This window comes from Sinohyriopsis cumingii, chromosome 13 (genome assembly GCF_028554795.1).
Source record: "Sinohyriopsis cumingii isolate HCF-2022 chromosome 13, ASM2855479v2, whole genome shotgun sequence".
Classification (NCBI taxonomy): domain Eukaryota; kingdom Metazoa; phylum Mollusca; class Bivalvia; order Unionida; family Unionidae; genus Sinohyriopsis; species Sinohyriopsis cumingii.
The window spans coordinates 70288079-70309670 of record NC_142973.1 but is presented as its reverse complement, the minus strand read 5'-3'; the positions used below and the strand labels follow the sequence as shown (position 1 = coordinate 70309670).

General features: G+C 36.1%; 1 protein-coding gene across 5 annotated transcripts in view; it reads right to left on the bottom strand.

The window, feature by feature from the left end:
• The window catches only part of LOC149785798 (sushi, von Willebrand factor type A, EGF and pentraxin domain-containing protein 1-like), a 74103-nt gene that overhangs the window by 27729 nt on the left and 24782 nt on the right, over positions 1-21592 (bottom strand). For 4 of the 5 annotated variants that reach the window (XM_089979727.1, XM_089979728.1, XM_089979729.1 and 1 more), the window contains 19 exons: positions 20866-21033; positions 15650-15817; positions 14776-14943; positions 14427-14594; positions 13886-14053; positions 13239-13406; positions 12719-12886; positions 10113-10280; positions 8162-8329; positions 7355-7522; positions 6799-6966; positions 5889-6056; positions 5077-5244; positions 4725-4892; positions 4195-4362; positions 3539-3706; positions 3032-3198; positions 2367-2535; positions 1058-1225 (listed from right to left, as the gene is read on the bottom strand). In XM_089979727.1, the coding sequence (XP_089835853.1) occupies positions 1058-1225; positions 2367-2535; positions 3032-3198; positions 3539-3706; positions 4195-4362; positions 4725-4892; positions 5077-5244; positions 5889-6056; positions 6799-6966; positions 7355-7522; positions 8162-8329; positions 10113-10280; positions 12719-12886; positions 13239-13406; positions 13886-14053; positions 14427-14594; positions 14776-14943; positions 15650-15817; positions 20866-21033 (3192 nt within the window). The remainder of the gene's footprint in view (positions 1-1057; positions 1226-2366; positions 2536-3031; positions 3199-3538; positions 3707-4194; positions 4363-4724; positions 4893-5076; positions 5245-5888; positions 6057-6798; positions 6967-7354; positions 7523-8161; positions 8330-10112; positions 10281-12718; positions 12887-13238; positions 13407-13885; positions 14054-14426; positions 14595-14775; positions 14944-15649; positions 15818-20865; positions 21034-21592) is intronic. The other variant, XM_089979731.1, reaches the window with a different exon arrangement.

Sequence of the window (21592 nt, the reverse complement as noted above, 5' to 3'; positions counted from 1 at the left end):
GGGATTAATTTATCATTAATCTTTAACTGAATACATATGTTGTGAAAGTATAAGAACAATGCTTTCTGTTGGGGGTAGAGACAGATGCATTGTTTAACCGAAATATCGAGGAGTTTGCAGTGCGTTATTGAATTTGTTTTACACTTCACCTGATTAAACCGTGACACAGTCTGTTCTATAAAACGATCATCTTAAACATTTGGTATTTTGCATAATTTTAGGGCAATTAGCTCTTCGTTGAATTTTGACTTGTATAAGCGTACAAAAATAAATTCAAATATGTTTTAAAGTAAAGAAAGAAAAATATAAAGATTAACAGAGGAGCTTTCTTGTGTGTTTGAGAAATAATACACAAACGTGTTGGAGTGTGTGTGTGTGTGATTTGGATTTTTAACGTAGCTTTAACAACTGTTCAGTCATATCGCTTCGATGACTGCAAAGCGAGAGTTTATAATGATGTCTAGCACTGTGGCATCATGCCGCAGACATGTAGCACGGTGTCCCATCCAGTCACATTATCCTGACACCAGGCCGACCAGTCCTACCTAACACTAATCTCTTAATGTTGAGAGCCAAGCGAGGCAGCGGTTAGTACCATTTTTGTAAGTCTTTGGTATGACTCGGCCGGTTATCGAACCCACGACCTCCCGCATATGAGGAAAAGTGTTGATGCTAGTCATGAGGAGGAATATCATTAGGATATACATGATGCCGATTGTTATATACTCAATGAACCCATTTTTGTACAGGAAGTTGCACACGGTACACTTAGACGCCAACCTGGAAAGGCTAGCTGTCCAGATGGGGTAGGAATTCATTTTTGCAAGTGTCTCATGCCCCTTATCATACAGTTGCTAGTAGCAATGTCGACTAGAAAGACATACAATATTAATGTAAAAACAGACTATGCAGATGTTTGTCTCAGATCATATATTCTATGTTTGCATATGTTTGTATGTTATGGGCCTCTGGTCTAGATTAAAAATTGAAGAATCTTGAAAAAAATCTGAAAAGATTAACTTGTCATTTTTTTGAAACAATACAATCAATTACTAACGATCACACATGAATTCTATCGGGCTCCAGTGAGCGTCAGGTTGGCAAATTAGGCTTGTTTTTCCTTTGGCCAGGTAACCATCTCGGCAGGTGTAGGTTCGAAGGCTACCTATCAGGTTGGAACCAACGTCAACAAAGGCGTTTGGTACAATGGGCGGATCCTCGCATGCTGCAAATTTGAAAAGAGATAGCTTGAGCTCTTCCTATAACGGAAATCGTCTTTCTTAACAAAAATCCACACAAATATTCCGCATTATTTTTTAAATTAAATTTATGGAGTATTTTGCTTAATCTTGAACATTTTTATTGATTCATCTTTTGTTTTAAATATACCCGTTTTCATCACCTCCAGGTGCAATTAACATGTCATTTCGTTTGCTTTAGGACCAACAAGACTGGCCTTTAATGGAAAAATATTATCTTTGCGACCGAAATATGAACTTAGTTTCAGTTTCAAATGGGTGAGAACATAATTTAAAAGTCACAAGAATATGACAAACATATTTCGAATTAAAAAAAAAAATTGGTTTATAAATAACCAAATTGCTTTAACGTTGTAGAGTCGTCGTTTGTTGGTTTTAGTTCTGTTTCACACGGCTTAATAACAGTAGGGTCAATTTTTTTATGAACGAGACACCATATAGAAATCAGCCAGTTCTGATCGACCAGCATGGTGCATCTTACGTCAATAGGCCGGTATCGTGATATCTTATTATTATATTATTATTAGCATTATAGCAAAAACTAAATGTTCAACAACAGTTTCATTTTGCTTGCCAATGCATCAAATGAAAACAGCTTTGTTACTTACTTTTTATATTTTATTGATGGTAACCTTAGTGTATGAATTTTTCTGAGAAACAAGTCTGGCTAAACAAATTAAAAAACAATGTATTAATCAGTTTACTTAACTTTGCATTCATCTATGTTTGACAAAAGTTCATTTCCTGCCCTTCTAATAAAGGTACACGTGGCTGTAATGGTAGTTGTGATTAGTTAACCTGGAATGTCTAAATCACATAAAACGGTTCATGCATTTGTTACTTTCCCGACACATTAAGGTACAGGTAAACAAATTTGACACAAACTGACATATATATTGATTATCTTTGTCATACGATGGATAATGTCCTAGTGTATTCTTAAGGTTGTAAACATGATAATTCCTTAAAATTTTCCTGAAAATATACTTGAATCGCTGATTGAAGCTGTGCAAAAATTTTAATTAGCCCCAGGGTCTAAAGGTCAATAAATAGTATATATACTTCAAAAATACAAAGTCAGACAAGTAGTAACCAATCTGCATTTACCAATGCATACAAATTCCGGTGGTGACCATACGGCGTTCTTCTGGCAGATGATATCTTTGGGTCCAACAGCTACGTACCCCTCCACACAATCATACGTCCTCAATGTGTCAATCAAATTAGAGCCAGGGTGGATGATAGCGTTAGTAACAAGTGGCGTGTCCCCACATGCTGAAATGTATACTCTTACATGCTAATCTGATTGAAAAATCCAGATTATGTCTACGGCTTTTAAAACATCCATTTTCGGCAACATAAGAACTTCACACACACACACACACACACACACACACACACACACACACATATATATATATATATATATATATATATATATATATATATATATATATATATATATATATATATATATATATATATATATATATATAGGTAGATAGATAGATCAAGCGTCATAACGTAATTGTTAGAAGAAAATATGTTCTTTCTTATGAAAGACTTACTACATAGAGTAAGTGAAAATAAAGCACACCAACAAAGAAGGATAAAACTCTGATGTGGAACGTCGATGTTAAGTTCTAATATTTAATAAAGATTAACATCCGAGGAAATATCTTTGGCAGAAGAAGATTTATAAAAACAATAGCTGGATTTTACACCAATCGTCCGTTTCTGCATCCTCTACCAATGATCGTTAAGATTATATAAATACAGGAGAACTTGGGCGATGACCAAGCGGCATCAGCTAAACACTCGACTGCAGTTGGTCCCGATGCTAGGTACCCTTTTTCACAAATGTACTGCCTCACGCTCCCAATTAAGAAAGAACCAGGTTCAAGAACGGCGTTTTGTACAAGAGGTGGTTCAGGGCAGGCTGAAGTTAGAAAAGAAGAAACTTAGGTTACTTGCACCTACAAAATATCTAAACAAAACTAGGTAGTGATGATTTAAGGTAAGTTATCCAGTTATACAGACACCGCGTCCATATTGGCTTAACATCTCAGTAACGTCAGACACATACATGCCAGATTTAAAATTTGCCAGATAGACGCCAAAATAAAGATTCTCTTATGTCACGTATCTGCCGATTACCCCCTCAATGGAGTCCAGGTTATTCAATGTGAAAACTTCATGAGCATGATGCATAAAAAGGAAATTCAACTGTGTACTATAAAAACCGAAATGATAATAAAGCAAAATTAGACGACAAATACCATCACAAACAAACTCTACTGGGCTCCAGAGGGCGTCAGCTTGGCATACTATATTAGTTTTTCCTTTTGCCCGGTAACCCGCCATGCAAGTGTAGGTTCTAATACTTCCTATCAGATTGGAGCCAGCATCGACCATCGCATTTGTCACGATGAGTGGATCCCCGCATGCTGTGAATTTAACAATCTGAGATAAAAGGTGTTACAACTGACAATGTACTATTACTGAGAATATTCTGGGATTGAAATTTGAATTGATACGTATTAGGATGTATTGTATGCAACAATAACGTCAAGTTTCAGATAGATTAAAAATTTTAGCAACGTTTGATCAAGTCTTTACACGCTTGTTAAACGCGTGACTACAATTATATCACGCAGACTGTAATATGCTAATATAAAATATTTGGCATGGCTTTCCTTTTCTAATTAAGCTTTGTCCACCTAAGGAATATGTATAATCTCTATAGAAATTAACCATATGCTTATTTATGTAGGCTAACGTTACCCATCTGCTTAATGTGAACAACAAATACGTGGAATGATAAGATCTACAGGAACAAATTCTTTGAACTTTACGGCAATAAAATATGAATAACACAATTTGCTCAAATTAAAGAACGTATTCACAATTATGGAGAAACTGTTCAATCACTTACCTATACACATAAAATCAGGCTTTGACCACATGGCGTCCTTCAGGCACAGAATATCTGTGGGTCCAGCCGCCTTGTACCCCTCCTCACAATCATACGTCCTCACAGTTCCGATTAGGTATGGACCAGGGCGTATCTTTGCGTTAGGAACCAACGGCGTATCTCCACAAACTGAATTATTTGAATAACATTAAATTCATTAGAATCTAAAATATGTGCATATCTTTAACAAAATCAGGTATGTCTGTATATATCAACTCAAAGAATAATAAGTACATAGAAAGAGTCGCAGTTCGGTGAAAAATTTAGATGTTTCTCCTTTAAGCACTCTCTGAAAACATTAACACATTACAATAATAAGTTTGTAATGTTCGGGTTGCATAGGCATTTTTGGCAAGGTATTTCCAAAAGAACGATTCTCTTTGACGTAATACTATAAAGTATCATTTTCAAGATAATGCCTAAATATTACATGGATCCTTTATTAAACTATAACAGAAGAATGTACTGTAATTAGAAATAATGAAACTGACCGATACAAGAAAATTGAGGCAGTGTCCAAGTGCCATCAGGCGAACATTCTATTGCTGTTGTCCCTGACGCCAGAAAACCATCTTCACAAACATACTGACGCACGCTTCCGATCAGATTGGATCCTGGTTCAATCAAAGCATTCTTGACTAGAGGAGGATCGGGGCAAGCTGAAATATAATTATAATGGTGAATCGCCTTTCGAAATACACACAAAGCGACGAAAATTTGGTATACACCACAACGCTGCTTCCGGAGCAGTATCATATATTGATTCGAAAACTACCTCATTATTCAGAGCTTTTACAAAGACATTTCTGGCTAAGACGAATAGCTTGAACAACATAAACTCACCTACACACTGGAAAGCAGGTTGTGACCATGTCCCATCTTTCTGGCATACGATTTCCGTGGGAGCCGTGGCCCTAAACCCCTTCTCACACTGGTACACTCTCAATGACCCAATAAAATTATCACCCGGTCCTACGACAGCATGGGGCGCAATGGGCGTTTCGGGACATACTAAAATCATACAAAATATTTCCTGAAATGATTATTTAAATTGAAACGTTACAATTTAGCAGATATACCAATGTCTTCATACATATTTGTTTACAACTAGATACACATCTGTATGGAATTTTTATTTATTTTAGAGACAAACAATATGAAGATACGACACGTACATATACGAAGATTTAAGGAACATCTGGTGTTTCATGTAGACGTAATAGGCAATTCCCTTATTCGATTATGAGCATAATTTGTTCAGTATTCTTACACTTTTGAAATATAAAAATATGTGATTCCTGCAGCAAAATACCAACTTATAGAGCGGAAGTTAAACAGTTTGTAATTGAATTCACAGTCGAACTACCATGAATCAGTATCTATATGAAGTTAAATGGGTTTAGTGAACTGTTTCGATACCTTGTTATCAAGGTTGATGCAGATATGTTAGACATATTAACTTTATTTACTTAGATGGTAGTTCGACAAGAAGTAAACACGATTTTACGTCCAAGATCATTGTCTAATTTTTTAAGTTGAAACGATGCCAGCACAAATGGAAGATTGCCTTTTGGTTGAGCGTAAAATATCATCTTATCGTGTATTTCCATAATACCTCGAAAGTTAAAGGTGAATGGAAGAGACAGTTGACGTACCGTCACATATAAATTCTGGTGGGCTCCAGTGTGCATCTGGCTGACAGACAATGTTCGTTTTACCCTTAGCCACGAATCCATCCTTGCAAGTGTAGGTTCTTACGCTTCCAATTAGGTTGGAACCAATGTCAACCACAGTATTGGAAACCAGTGGGGGATCAGTACAAGCTACAAAAATAGTGACGATCAAAGAATATCAAAATATATTTTGAATTTGACTCAACATGAATTGCGCAGACCCAAGAACCGAAAACATTATTGAACAACTTTCTGAAACGTTATGGAAGAAGTGATCTTTAGTATTGCTTAATCTTATGATCAAATAATAGTTTTGCTTAAGGTAAGTCAGGGTGAATCCCAGCATCCTCGCTTAGTTCTCTCGATGACACGGTATTGGAAATGTGGAACAAGTTATGGAGTGGGACAAACACAGTTTTTCTTAGAAAATAATTTAAATTAACATACAAGGAAATCACCTTTTGAGAAGATAAATTAATTGAAATTTCCTTTCCCTGTCGAATCATGGTACCAGGAAATTAACAATGAACAGTAAAAAAATACAAATTAGTGCAAAACTTGAGGTGAGAGGAGAAAAACGCACGCGTCAGCGGTACAATAATACTTACATAAATATAGCCTTCTTTAAAGATTAACAAAAACATCTAATATCGATAACTATGAAACAAAATGTATATTCTTTTAAACCGTATTTTATTTGCTATTTGGCAAACATACTTCGTTCTCATTTTGTCGAAAACAACGATCGTTTGGAAATCACAATATTTTGGGCATCATATCATTTAACCTACTTATTTAACAACTATCCTTCATTAAACAATTGACACTATCCTTCATTAAACAACTGACACTATCCTTCATTAAACAACTGACACTATCCTTCATTACGTACCTATACATGTAAACTGCTGTGGAGCCCATGTGGCATCGGGAAGACATTCCACTGCTGTAGGACCTGTTGCCACGAAACCTTGCTCGCAGATATAGTTTCTGAGGCTACCTATCAGATTAGAGCCTGGCTCAAGCAGTGCGTGCTGCACTAACGGCGGGTCTTGACAAGCTGTGAATAAACAGGAAACAATGTTAAAGCAAAGTTTTGAATAATCACCTATTTTATCAGGTTGAATAATGATCACGTTGGCTATAACATGAAGGCCACAATACACTTCAAACATTCAAATAGTATGTGTACATAATTTTCCAAAATCAGTTTATAAAAAAGGCAAGGATATGGTTTCATTCAAATTAGAAAATCATCCAAATTACAAATCAACTTCATTGTGGCTGTCCTCTTTCCATGTGTAAGCACAAATCAACACCGAAGGTTGGGGCTACACTCCATGTTCTTGTGAGTTTGATGGAAACCAACATAAGTAAAGTAGTCTATCTGGCCAGAGAAATCTTGATTTTCAAATTTTGTATTAAACTGTGTAAACTGTGATACATACCAATGCACTGAATAGTCGGTTTTGACCATAGGCCAACTTCTTGACAAATAATTTCTGTAGGTCCGGTTGCAACAAAGCCCTTTTCACATTGGTACACTCTGACTGAACCAATAAAATGGTCTCCTTTGGTTATGAAAGCGTTGGGAACCACAGGAGTTTCTCCACAAACTGCAAATGGCATCAAACATTATTCAATTCTGTAATGTAATTGTTAGATTCTGTAATGTGACTCCCACCTGTTTTATAATAGCTCATTGGTAGCTAGGAACTATTAAAATTAATAAATAATCTAACTCTTTCCTAACAGTGCTTGTTTATTTCTGATTCGTCCTTGCCTTATCGAAACTTTCTTCTACTGTAACTTTTTGCTGACTATATATCTAAAACATTTTAATATGCCGACCTTGAAACTGGTTCTTTTCATTTCCTTTTCAGACCATACACCGAGAACAAATCTCTTTTCCCCAACACGTTGCTTTGTGAAATTTGTTTTAGAACGTTTGATTGGAATGAGTCTCGTAGAATAAGAACATGAAAGGATCGGTCTTATCATTAATTACTGCAAATATTTATAAAGGGTTGCATTATAAGATCATTGTCAAAGAAAAGTTTGATTTAAACATGTCCGACCCGTGATCTTAAAATAGTTCCAACTCTGAGTGTAAGTTGATTATTGTTAATTTCATATACATTATTACAAAATTCCCTTTTGTTTGTGCTATGAATTCTTTTTATTTCTGCAGACTTCGAATCCAGTTCTTTATTTATAATAACGGATATGTTAAAACGTAAAACAAATATTAGTACCATCGCATATGAACTCTGGCGGGCTCCATGTGGCGTCTGCCTGACACACAATGCTAGTTTTACCCTTGGCCAGGAAACCTTTCACGCATTGATAGTTCCGGAGAGCTCCAACCAGACTAGAACCCGCGTCAACTACAGCGTTAGGAACAACGGGCGGATCCAGACATGCTGAGTAAATACAAGATATAAAAAACTCCATAACCGCTTTTCAATAAGTAAGAACTGAATGTACGTGATGGGTAAATTGAAGTGACAATAAATATACAGCAATTGTATGTGGTAATCATTTTAAACGTTTGTCATAATTTCAGGATATATTTAAATTTAATATTTACACGAATGCCATACATTGGTTCTTTCATTCGTTCTTTAGACAATAGTTGCAAATTTCATTTGTATTTTTAAACAGTATATTTGTTAAAGCTTGCTAGACAAAATCAAGGTCATAACATTACCAATTTGCCACATTAAAGATTTCTATTACTGAGGTTACGTGTCATATAAAAAATAACTTACATGACATTACCTTACGTATTTGCACAAGACAGTTTGTCTTAGTTGGTCATTTCCAAACTGTTTCAATTAGTGTTAGTTCTTTAAAAATACTAAATTGGAAGGCGTTTACTTGATTAAATATACTGGTCTTTGTTCTTTAATATGGTAACTGCAACTAATTGTAGATAGATAAAATCACTCATAAATGCAGCACCCATTAGAAATCTATTCATACAAATGCTTGAATACCCTTTGTTTAAAGTAAGGGATAGTGTTGTCAGGTACATTAGATCCAACAAAACCATGAAAGTTAAAAAAGTGATTCGATGTTATATATATATATATATATATATATATATATATATATATATATATATATATATATATATATATATATATATATATATATATATATAATCGACAGACTTAACGAATCGCGATGATTTATATGTCACTTCTTGTCAAATTTTAACAGCATCCAGAGATGTTTTAATGATAGTTGTCTTCAGATGGCTGGAAAGTCAAGAGTGAATGCATAGTGTGTTGTTTTGTGCACTAAAGCCCTTGAATATCTGGAAAGATAATATCCCAATTCAAACCAAGTTGATCAGGCTTTTGTTGGGACGGTTGCTTTACGTTGTTTACTATTTGTTGGCAATTCTCACACTCTGTCCCTCTCTCCTTGCGTACCCATATCGCAATTCTCTTTTATCTTTATCTTCCATCCAATTCTATCGTATCTTTAATAACTTCAGAAGACGGTATGGGTGTGAAGAAAGAAAAGCTAACAAATCCAAAGAAAAGAGGCGCAGAGAAGTTCACCATAAATAGCCAATTTACAGTGCTGTACTACATATGCCCAAAACAATGATACCAGTCATATGAAAACAAGACGTGTGAATATTAAAGTAAACAAAGTGATATGGCTCTTTGTTTATTCGCAACTCGAAATGGCGCCAGGCAAGTTCAAAGTGAACATACTAACTAGTATGTTAGATGACTATTATAACAATAGTCAAGAAGGCTTTCAAGTCCATGAAGACTGGCATTCCTTGACTAGCATATATGGTCCCTTTCCAATCAGACAATTAGTGGAGCTTACTGAAAATGATGGAATAGCTTTAAAAAAAAACAGGACATCTTACATGAATTAAGTTTTACACCGTATAGCAAACAATACCAGAAACTACCTGGGGAAAAACGAAAAAATATTGGATTTAAAATAATCGATTGATCGAATGATTGGTTTTATAGTACATAATTACATGGTAAATTCCGAGGCAATGGGTGTATAGTACCTTGTACCTAGTTCAGAGACCACGTAAGCGGGCTGGCCTGGGTAGGAATATTATGCTAAGCTGCCATGGGTTTCTGAGAAATAACGAACAAGTATGGCGGTTACTAAATAGTAAAATTTCAGTCCACAGGGAACATGAACTAGCACTTGATGCCTTACCGACACACTGGAACTCTGTCGGAGACCACGTTGCGTCCGTCTTACACAGGATGTTCGTAGGACCCACAGGGATGTAGCCCTCCTCACACTCATAATTTCGTACAGTGCCTATCAGGTGCGGACCAGGTAGGATCATGGAGTGCGGAGCCATTGGAGTATCACCACATACTGAAATATATATAGCTGGATAAATCTTTGATATATATGATTCATTTATATGGCCATCTGAAACTCTGTCATTCCCGGAATTGTTAAATAAACTGTTAATGTTCTTCGAAAGATTTTGCGATGGCTGTGCTATTTGACAAATTGGAGAACAAGATACGATTGATGCTTTCAACTAATGAGATGAAAAATAACATTCTGCTTTAAATCTTACACCACACAAAATATGCCTTTTAGTTGTGGGATGGGGAGTGAGAAAATAAATACGCTACTAGCAATGGATCTTGATATCACGGTAGTGGCCATTACCGGAAAAGATGATTCCAAGGTTCACACCAGGAAAAGATCTTTTTTCTATACAAATGTTTCTTCACGAATACTTACCTAATCATAATATCTTCATAGAACTAGTAATACATGTACCTCGCAAATCCCTCCCTCTCAGTTAAGAAAACGTTTTGCTAAAATGAGGTAAAAGTTATTTGCCCTCCTCGGTGGCGGTCGGGCAGACTGATCTTCCCTTGAAACGGGGATTGGCGGCAAATGGAGCATAAAATATGCTCTCCTTATGGATGTAACTGCGGGGAGGCTGGGGGTGGTGGTGTATGTATAAAGTGAATAGGTAAGTAATCGCAAAGAAAAATTTACTAGAAAAAAATTAGTGTCTTCTTTGAATACATTACGCAGTCATAATACAATAGGAGAATGGGTGAGATGTGGAGAGAGATATATCCCCTTACCCCGGAGATGCCATCTCCGGTCCTTAAGGTATGTGAGACAGTTTCTAGAAAACCCGATTGGAGAGAACCCCACTTGTCAGAAAGCGGCTTCCAAAAGGAAAGATGTCTGAGATAAAAACTGCAGAATGTGGAACCCAAGCTCCATCCCACGGCATGGATAATGGCATGTGGGAACTGCCCTAATCTTGTGAGCCGCAATGCGAAATAAATTTATTTGAGCTGGGACTATTTCTCGATATGCAGAGTGAAAACCCACTGTATCCAGGAAGAAAGGGTCTGTCATGTTATATCTTCCTGTCCCTGTTTGAGAGGTAAAAATATGTGTGACCTCCGTCAACGCAAAATCTCCGTCCTTTAAAGATACCACTTCAACCCCCGCACTGGGTCTTGTGGGTGGCCTTGAATGGAAGTGTCCAGAATAGATAATGGTTTCATTACAAAAGTCTGGTTACCCATGGATGGGAGCCTGTTCTTGGCGATGAAAGAGGGTACCGTCATGATCGAAACTAATCCGTCTTGTCGAAATTGCATGTAATTCGGGTTCCACGATAGGGCATGTATTTCGCTGATTCTGCCTGCCATAACCAATGCAACGAGGAAGCACGTCTTATTTGAAAGATGAGTCATTGATGCCCTTGAATGCGTTTCAAATGTTGTTTTGTTCAACCATGTTTGTACCCATGATAGGATCCACTTTAGAACAGAGTCAACGTTTGTAGCCGTGCATAATCAAAGTTGTAGAGAAGGTCGGATGAGTTTATGTTTTATCTGATATCCTCTCTTCCATGATGCCAACTTAAGGTGTTAGCGATTGTGGAACGGCAACCTTTGATCGCTCTTGCCATTAACCTTTCTCGTCGAAGAGTTAGAGGAGGAAGTTAGTTATTTCAGGTATAGATGTCTGTAGAGGTATTTAAGTGTTATTGTATACACCACTGAGTGAACAATTTAAATTTCCCTTCCTATGGTTTGAGAGTGGAGGGCCTTCTTGCTTGAGCGATTCTCTCTACGGCTGGTTGTGAGAAAGTTTAATTTATGAAGACCTGTTTAATATGATCCAGGTATACAGTTTCAGTAGCTCTGGATTGGGAAGAAACAACTGCCTTCGTGGTTGTTTGAGCAGATGAGATACATTTTCTATTTTCCGGGGAATATCTTTTGTGAGATTCATGAGGTCGTTGATTAAGGACTTCTCCCATCTGAGTGGTGCAAGGAGGATGAGACTACATTTCGATTCTCTTCCTTCTGTTTTACTTTGGAATCAGAGGATTTGGAAGGAATGTGTAAGCATTGAGGCCGTTCTAATCTATAGATAGAATTTGATCTCACACTTCAGAAGTCCGAATATCCCGAACGAATGACTAATTGCTCACAACTGATGTTAAATTGATTGCACCGAAACAATAGAGAAAACCGAGATGGTTTACTACACAGTGGCTTCCAATCTATGATTCTCAGCAGATATCACGATCATTAACTTCCTCTAACTGAATACAGAGAACGTCAGCATTGCCGAGCTTCTTAAGTCTTTCTGTACACAACAAAGGTTCGCAGAACGTCGATGTTATGTTCAAACATTTAATAAAGATTTACATCAGACTAAATACCTTGGGTAGAAAAAGAATTATAGATGCATCAGCTGTATTTTACAATAATTGTCCACTTCTGCATTATGCATCAATTTTGATTAAGAGTACATACCAATACATGCGAACTTCGGCAAAGACCACACGGCATCCGCCAGACATTCGACTTCAGTTGGTCCTGATGCCAGGTATCCTTTCTCACATACATATTGTCTCACGCTCCCAATTAAGTAAGAACCGGGTTCAAGAACGGCGTTTTGTATAAGCGGTGGTTCAGGGCAGGCTGAAGTTAGGAAAGAAGAAAACTTAGGGTGCTCGTATCTACAAAAGATCTGAACAAAAATAGGTAGTGATGATTTAAGTAAGTTAAGTTATCTAATTATACAGACACGGTTCATTTGGGTTTTAACATCCCAGCAACGCCATATGCGTATACACCAATTCAATTATTTGTCAAATAGAAACCAAAAGAAGATTCTCTCATGTCAGATATGCGCCTATTACCCCATCAACATAGTCCTCATTATTCAGTGTGAAAAATCTTGAACATGATGCGTATTACGAAATTCAAATACGTAATCACCGTTTACTGTAAAAACCCAAATGATAATAAAGCAAAATTAGACGACAAATACCATCACAAACAAACTCTGCTGGGCTCCAGAGGGCGTCAGCTTGGCATACTATATTAGCTTTTCCTTTTCCCCGATAACCCGCCATGCAAGTGTAGGTTCTAATGCTTCCTATCAGATTGGAGCCAGCATCGACCATTGCGTTTTTCATGATGAATGGATCCCCGCATGCTGTAAATTTAACAATCTGAGATAAAAGATGTTACAATTGACAATATACTATTATTAGGAATATTCTGGAATCGAAATTTAAATTGATACGTATTAGGGTGGACTGTATGCTACTTTAACATGAAGTATGATGTACCTTCAACATTATTGCTTTATACGTGGAATTAGATCACTTTAACTAGATCACGCAAACTGTAAAAAGACAAATTAAAAGTATTTAAAGATTACTATGGCTTGCTTTTTATTAATTTTTTTATATTTTTTATATTTTTTTTTTTATATTTATATTTTCCGTAGCAACTGACTATATGCAATCTGCATGCAGATTAACGTTACCCATCTGCTAAATATGGGCCCGAATAAGTAATATCTACAGGAACAAATTCTTTCAACTTAAAGGCAAAAAATATGAATGCATAATTTCTTCAAACAATTAAAGCATTTATTCACATTTATGGAAAACCTATTCAATCCCTTACTTATACACGTGAAATCAGGCTTTGACCACATTGCGTCCTTCAGGCACAGAATATCTGTGGGTCCAGCTGCCTTGTACCCCTCCACACAATCATACGTCCTCACAGTTCCGATTAGGTATGGACCAGGGCGTATGTTTGCGTTAGGAACCAACGGTGTATCTCCACAAACTGACAGTTATTTGAATAACATTAAATTCATTTGAATGTATATATGTGCATCTCATGTAAAATTTATGTTTATCTGAATATATGAGCTCATAAGTGGTATCAGAAAAAGCGAAAGATAAGTACATCTAAAGACTCACAATTCAGAGTAACCAGCAAATGTTTCTCATTTAAGCATGCTTTGAAAATATTCAATTAAGACAATAATAGCTTTGTAATGTTCGGGACGTATAGATATTGTATTGAAGGTATTCTCAAAAGAATGATTCTCTTTAACGTTATGATGTGAAGTATGATTTTCAAGGTAATGCCTAAATATTTGGCGGCTTCTTTTCAACTATAACAGAAGAATGTAATAAGAAATAATGAAACTGACCAATACAAGAAAACTGAGGCAGTGTCCAAGTGCCATCAGTCGAACATTCTATTGCTGTTGGCCCTGACGCCAAGAAACCATCTTCACAAACATACTGACGCACACTTCCGATCAGATTGGATCCTGGTTCAATCAAAGCATTCTTGACTAGCGGAGGTTCGGGGCAAGCTGGAATAGACTTCTAATGGTGAATTGCCTTCAGAATAACACAAAACGATGAAAATCAGGCATGCACCACAACGTCGCTTCTAGAGCAGCATTACAAATAATTCAATAACTACTGAATTATACAGAGCTTTTACAAAGACATTTCTGGCTAAGACGAACAATTTGAACAACATAAGCTCACCTACACACTGGAAAGCAGGTTGTGACCATGTCCCATCTTTCTGGCATACGATTTCCGTGGGAGCCGTGGCCCTAAACCCCTTCTCACACTGGTACACTCTCAATGACCCAATAAAATTATCACCCGGTCCTATGACTGCATGGAGAGCAATGGGCGTTCCGGGACATACTAAAATCATACAAAATATTTCCTCACATGAATATATACATTGAAACGTTACAATTTAGCAGACATACCAATGTATAAACCCATATGTGTTTACAACTAGATACACATCTGAATGGAATGTTTTTATTTTAGAGACAAATAATATGAAGATACGACACGTACATATACGAAGATGTAAAGAACATCTGATGTTTCAAGGCAATTGGCAGTACTCTCATTCGTTCCTGAGCATTATTTTTTCATTACTCTTTCAGTTTTAGCTTTTAGCCCGTGTACAATAATGCACCAATATGTGATTTCTGCAGCAAAATATCAACTTATAGAACAGAAGTTAAACAGTTTGTAATCGAATTCAGAGTCTAACTACCATACGTTCTTATCTGTATGAAGTTAAATGGGTTTACTGAACTCTTTCGACAACAAGGTTGATACAGATATGTTAGACAAGTTTTTTTATTTCCTTAGATGGCAGTTTCCACAGGAAGTAAATACGATTTTATGTCCTAAGATGTTTGTAGTAATTTTTCACGTTGAAAAGATGCCAGCACAAATGGAAGATTGCCTTTTGGTTGAGAGTAAAATATGACATAATCATGTATTTCCATAAAATATGATATAATCATGTATTTCCATAAAATATGATATAATCATGTATTTCCATAATACCTCGAAAGTTAAAAGTGAATGGGAGAGACAGTTGACGTACCGTCACAGATAAATTCTGGTGGGCTCCAGTGTGCATCTGGCTGGCAGACAATGCTCGTTTTACCCTTAGCCACGAATCCATCCTTGCAAGTGTAGGTTCTTACGCTTTCAATTAGGTTGGAACCAATGTCAACCACAGAATTGGAAACCAGTGGGGGATCAGAACAAGCTATAAAATTAGTGACGATCAAAGAATATCAAAATATATTTTGAATTTGACTCAACGTGAATTGCACGGACCCATGTCCAGAGAAATTGCTGATCAACTATTCTGAAACGTGAGAAACAAGTGATATTCAGCATTGCTTAATCATATGATGAAATAATAAAGTTTTGATTAAAGTAAGTCAGGCGAATCCCGCCATCCTCTCTTAGTCTCGCGTTCACGTCTTATTGTAAGTATGGAACAAGTTATGGATGATATAAAATATTTTTCTTAGATATAAATTTAAATCAGCCTAAAAGAAATTAATTTTTCCGAAGATGATATTCATATTTTCAATTCCTATAGTATCATCAATTATCGCGAGGAACCAATTTTCGTTGTTTTCGTTGTTGCCCCGAACCACAAATTTAAATTCCCAACGAACAATGAGCCACGTATGATGATGACACCCCCCGCCCCGTTTTCTTACAGTGTTTCATTCCTAGAGATTAACACAGCTACTAGTATTTGATAAATCAAGGTCAATACTGTAATCTGGTAATTAAATATTAGCTTTTACAGTTGTTTGTTTTATTTTTATTTTAACCTTTTGAAACAAGAATTATAAATCATTTTATATTGTTTCAATGCACACGTTCGATAAGGTATCCGTTTAGCTGTAATTTTACACTCACTACATTAAATCGATGTGAGGTAAGTAAGGATAGAGAGAAAATAAAGAAAAAACATAAGGCATTCAAACGATAGTAACACTGAAAATGAAAGGAAAAATAATACACAATAACAGTATATGAAAATTAAATTTAATACTTATTAAAATCTTCTTCATTCGAGTACAACTGTTGTTGAAACGTTTAAATCCTTCTGAAAGTACATTTCATTTTATCCATGCATTTTTAATCCAAAAGAACAACAATCCTGTAAAATACTATAACTATTTCTTGAAACACTTATTAATGAAACACTATGTATACACACTAATTACAGAAAAGTATTATAGATCACACTTTACAGATTTTTGGACAAGTCACTGTATCAACATCGTGTCAATCAAGTCTCATGGTACTCACAAATGTTTCTCAGGTAAATGATCCCCAAATTTCTTAATTAAACAAGTCCAGCTTTCTCAATATCACTGATAATAACCAAACTATTGCAGACTATTTAGAGAAAACAATAAAATCTAACCAACAACGCAATATTAAGTAACTGTTTGTACTAATTAACACTAATAAAGTATCGATAGAGTATTCTGTCCTTTGCACTCTTTTCTAACTAAGGGATACAGGGAACCTCCATGTGGGAGAAGTATGACGCACAGACGCCGAAGGGCTAAGTCACATGGCGCTACACGAAGTGAAAAGGCCTTTGGAAGAGCGTCTGAAAACCCCACATGTTTGGAAATGGACAAACAGAACAACGGGGACAAACTATAAATTTGGTTAAAAAACCAAGAGTTACCCTCACTAATTTTTAGGAACTAACCCAAGAATAAAACCCTTTTGGAACTTTTATATCTTTGATGATAAATGAGACGGCTAAAAACCCGCAGATAAGGGATGCATAAACGAATAAAGAAAATGCGGCTCCTTACTCGGGATTAGATTTCTCAGCAATTAAGATACAAACAGAAAACGATACACTATGATCACGCATGTGAAACATTAAATCTTTTTCTTGTACAAACCTTGAAACAAACCGTTTTCTCTACAAAATTAAAAAATTTAAATAAAAACAAAAGTAAATTATCCAAAATTTTGGACAATTTATAAGTTTCAAAAATTTAAATGATAAAACAACTGGGATATAATTTTACTGAGACTGCCGTCCCTACATCTAAATATATAGCATACACACAATATGTAACAAAACACATATAGCACACACGGGACTTTGGAGATCGTTGGCACAGATCACAACAAAGGGGGAAAAAAATCAGACACTGGGGACAAAGCCCACAATTGGACGATAAACCCTTTAGAATACACGGGGGGGGGGGGAAATTATATCCCGACAAAATGCTTTGTAGTTAACTAAATTTTTGATCGAAATTGTTTTGTTAAAATAAGACAGACATACATACCTTCGGTGGCAACATACACACATAAAACGCCTTTTATTTTCTTTGGAAAATTGGGGGGGGGGGATCTGTCTGCAAGGTTTACTAATACTGTGCACTGATCGTCACCAGTTACATCTTTTTCGGTAATGGCGTCAATTACCTATTTAGCATACCACTCGTGGAAGTGTGACTTTGGTGGCGCTCTACAGTTTCGTATTTTTAAAGAAAAAGAATTTCCCCGGCTTTTCTCACTGGTTATGCTGGCTATTTAAAAAAGACCTTGTATATCTTAGGTATAATTAAAAAAAACCTCTAATTCCCTTTATTTTGGTGTATGATTGATGAGTGTAATATGGGTTATAGAGTATACAGTTTGACATTAATCCAGATGTGCATCTTTCAAAAAAGTGCTAGCTCCACTTGGTCATTTCCACTTCTTGAACTTCAGAGGTAAATTGTATAAAAAAGAGCCGACAACTTTTTTTTACATTTTTATATTTGGTAATTCATTCATTGCACTTTCAGAAGCTGGTATTGTCTAGTCTGGCAAAATTCATTGTCCCTATTTTAATAGCTACTATGGATAGTGTACTTTAGACTAATTCAGGCTGATTTTTTAGCACAAGGGAGCAGTAATTTTAGTTAGCAGTGTGCTTAGATCATGTACAATTTCCAAAAGTACAATATCCAAAGAAATATCATCCACATTACATTAATGTACCATAGAGGTATGCCAACATTCTCTCCACTGTGCATGTTTTAAATGCAAACAACTTCACCTTTTATACGTCACTCTCTCAAAAGTAAACAAAAACTGGTGAGCTTTAATTCTTCTTTGTACTCTTTATTTACTGTCAAGTCTAGTGGTTTTAGTCGGTCTGTACAAAAGGCAGGCATAAACATTAGCTGCATGGTAAGCAAGCGCCTGCGCCGTATTCGCAGCTTCTGACGGGTCTAAAGGGGGTCTAAGTTGAATTTTACCACTCTTAAGCTTTATTGGTGCGGCCCCTCTCAGAATCATCATAGAGAGGAACCCCTATTGCCGAAAGATTAAATGTTCTTTTTTTTATATCTGTATGTTGTTCCATTAACTGTGATTGTGCACGTGTAAAAACAAATAGAATTTAGATACAATTTGATAAATTTTGGATTATGGTTTAAGCACTGTCCTAAACTAGTGTTTTATATAGACTCAATTTGGATAAACCTAGGATGGTTTATTAAGTCTTCTTTAATTAGTGATCCTTGCAAAAGATTAAAGGTGTCCAGTGTTTGTTATATGTGTATTGCTATATTGTTATGTATGCTTGTGTTTTTGTTTGGACAGCAATTGCGGAATCAAATCTTTATTCAAGCTGTATTATTTTAGAAGGACTGTCTAGAAAAGTATGGTGGTCTGGTAGGGTTATGGCTCTTCACAAATGGAGTTGTTTTCTCGACGAGGTTTCTACCTAATTATTTTTTTAAATTTTTTTTATATAGAAAACATGGAAGAAAAAAAAAGGAGAAACAGGTAATGTTAAAATAAATTGTGTGAGTATGTTCTGTGTGTAGTTTTACTATCTCGTAGTTGTTAGTGGTGTTCTTCTACTCCCCAATGTTGTTGTGTTCGTGATATTCTTATTTATTGACCACCCCTTTGGGGTGATCAGGTGTGCCCCGTACTAGCTGGCGTTAGCCACGTAGCATTGGTATCACACCATCATGCGCTCCTTCCTAGGTTCGGTCAATACCCTGTCTCAGATATTTGTTGCGCCTAATAGTGTTAAGATTAAAAGGTTCTACGAGATAGTAATATTAATAGTTAGTAGTTAATCTTCTCCGTAAGTATGGCATACCTCCTTACTAGGCGGGAGGGAGAGAGAAAAATATATTAAAAGGATGAAAATTTGAATTAAAAAAGGTATTTTATTGCAATATTATTAGTTTTGCAAGAGTAGAAATGAGAGGAGTGACTATGGGAGGGTGTGAGAGAGTGGATCTGATCCTCTGAAGGAATCTGTTCCTGATGGACGATATACCAGTTCCATCTCCCACCCGTCCCTGTCTCCCATTTCATATTATATCAACAAATTTGAAGGGGCAGCCATATTACATTTGGAACTATGTGCCTTCTAATTTCTGTGATGAATAGGATATTAACTTGCATATATTGTTTAACTTTTAGGAATTATAAATTTAAATTTTTAAATTTGATCATTGTACGAAGGTGATGAGGGTGTAATGAAAAGGTGGGGAGCCGAATCCGGCCCTGCGCACTGGCTGGTGCCACCCCCTAATGGGATGACTAAACAGAGTACATCCCCCCACACGTCCCCTCCTTCCACCTTCATAATTTTTCCCCTTCAATAGTTATTTTTTCAAAACATTTCCCTCTTTTTGGACTTTAAAATATTAAAAATAAAGTCCTTTAAATCTTTATACAATCATCACAAATTTCATTCGTATAAAGGAAGTGTTAACGCCATGGTCATCAGAAAGTACTGATAGTGCAACTTGATGGACAGTGATTTAAGGAAGAGATCGTTCATATGTACTTTAATAACCGAATGGCCTTGTGTTGATGGCTGCGTCGGCTTCTTTTAATGTTGAGCACTCAAACGAAAACATGGCGAAAGTGATTAATCTTCACAGGTGTTTCATTTGTGCTCATAGAGATGGAAGCATTGTTTTAGTGTTGTTGGCTGCGTCGGCTTCGACTGATGTTATTCACTTGGTCGAAAACACCGTGCAAGTATTGAACTTGCCAGGTCTTTGATTTGTGCTCATACAGGTGGTAGCATTTGTATTAAACATTAAAGTGACCGCTGTTTGCGTCGGCATAGTTTTACTCTTTTGTATTCTTTATTTTGGGTATTTGTAGAGGTAAAAGCCATGAAATTAAATACCTACCATGTTCTTTTAATTTGATGGCTAATAACGAAGGTAAAGTAGGTCTTTTTGGACAAAGAAATCTTGATTTTCAAATTGAGCAAACCGTGATACATACCAATGCACTGAATAGACGGTTTTGACCATAGACCATCTTCTTGACAAATAATTTCTGTTGGTCCAGTTGCAAGGAAGCCTTTATCACATTGGTACACTCTGACTGAACCAATAAAATGGTCTCCTTTGGTTATGACAGCGTTGGGAACCATAGGAGTTTCTCCACAAACTGAAAATGGTATCAAACATTATTAGGTTCTGTTAATGTGATTCAATCTTGTGTCGTAATACTTCTTAGCAGCTAGAAAGTATCATAATAAATAAATATTTAAGTTAAAGAAAAAGACAGGAATTTTATAGAACTATCCATGCTTCTTGAATAGCATTGTTTGTTCACTTCCGATTGGTCCTTGCCTTACGAAACTTTTCTTCTACTGTAATGTATATTCTGTTTGCTGCCTAGATATTATTATATATGCAGATCTTGTAACTATGATCATTTTAATTTCCTTTTCCGATCATGCACTGAGAATAAGTCCATCTCCCCCAAACGCTGCTTCGTGAAAGTTACTCTAGAACGGTTGCATTGGAATGTATCTCAGCAGAGTACGACCATAATTGTTTCAATATTTATGAAGGTTGACATCAAAAGAGCATTCGTAGATAAGTTTTATTTAAAAGTGTCTGATCCGTGATTTTTAAATGATTCAAACTGTAGATTTAAATTGATTTTTGTTACTTTCATAAACTTTCTTGCTCAAGGCGCCTTTGATTGTGCTGCTGAGTAT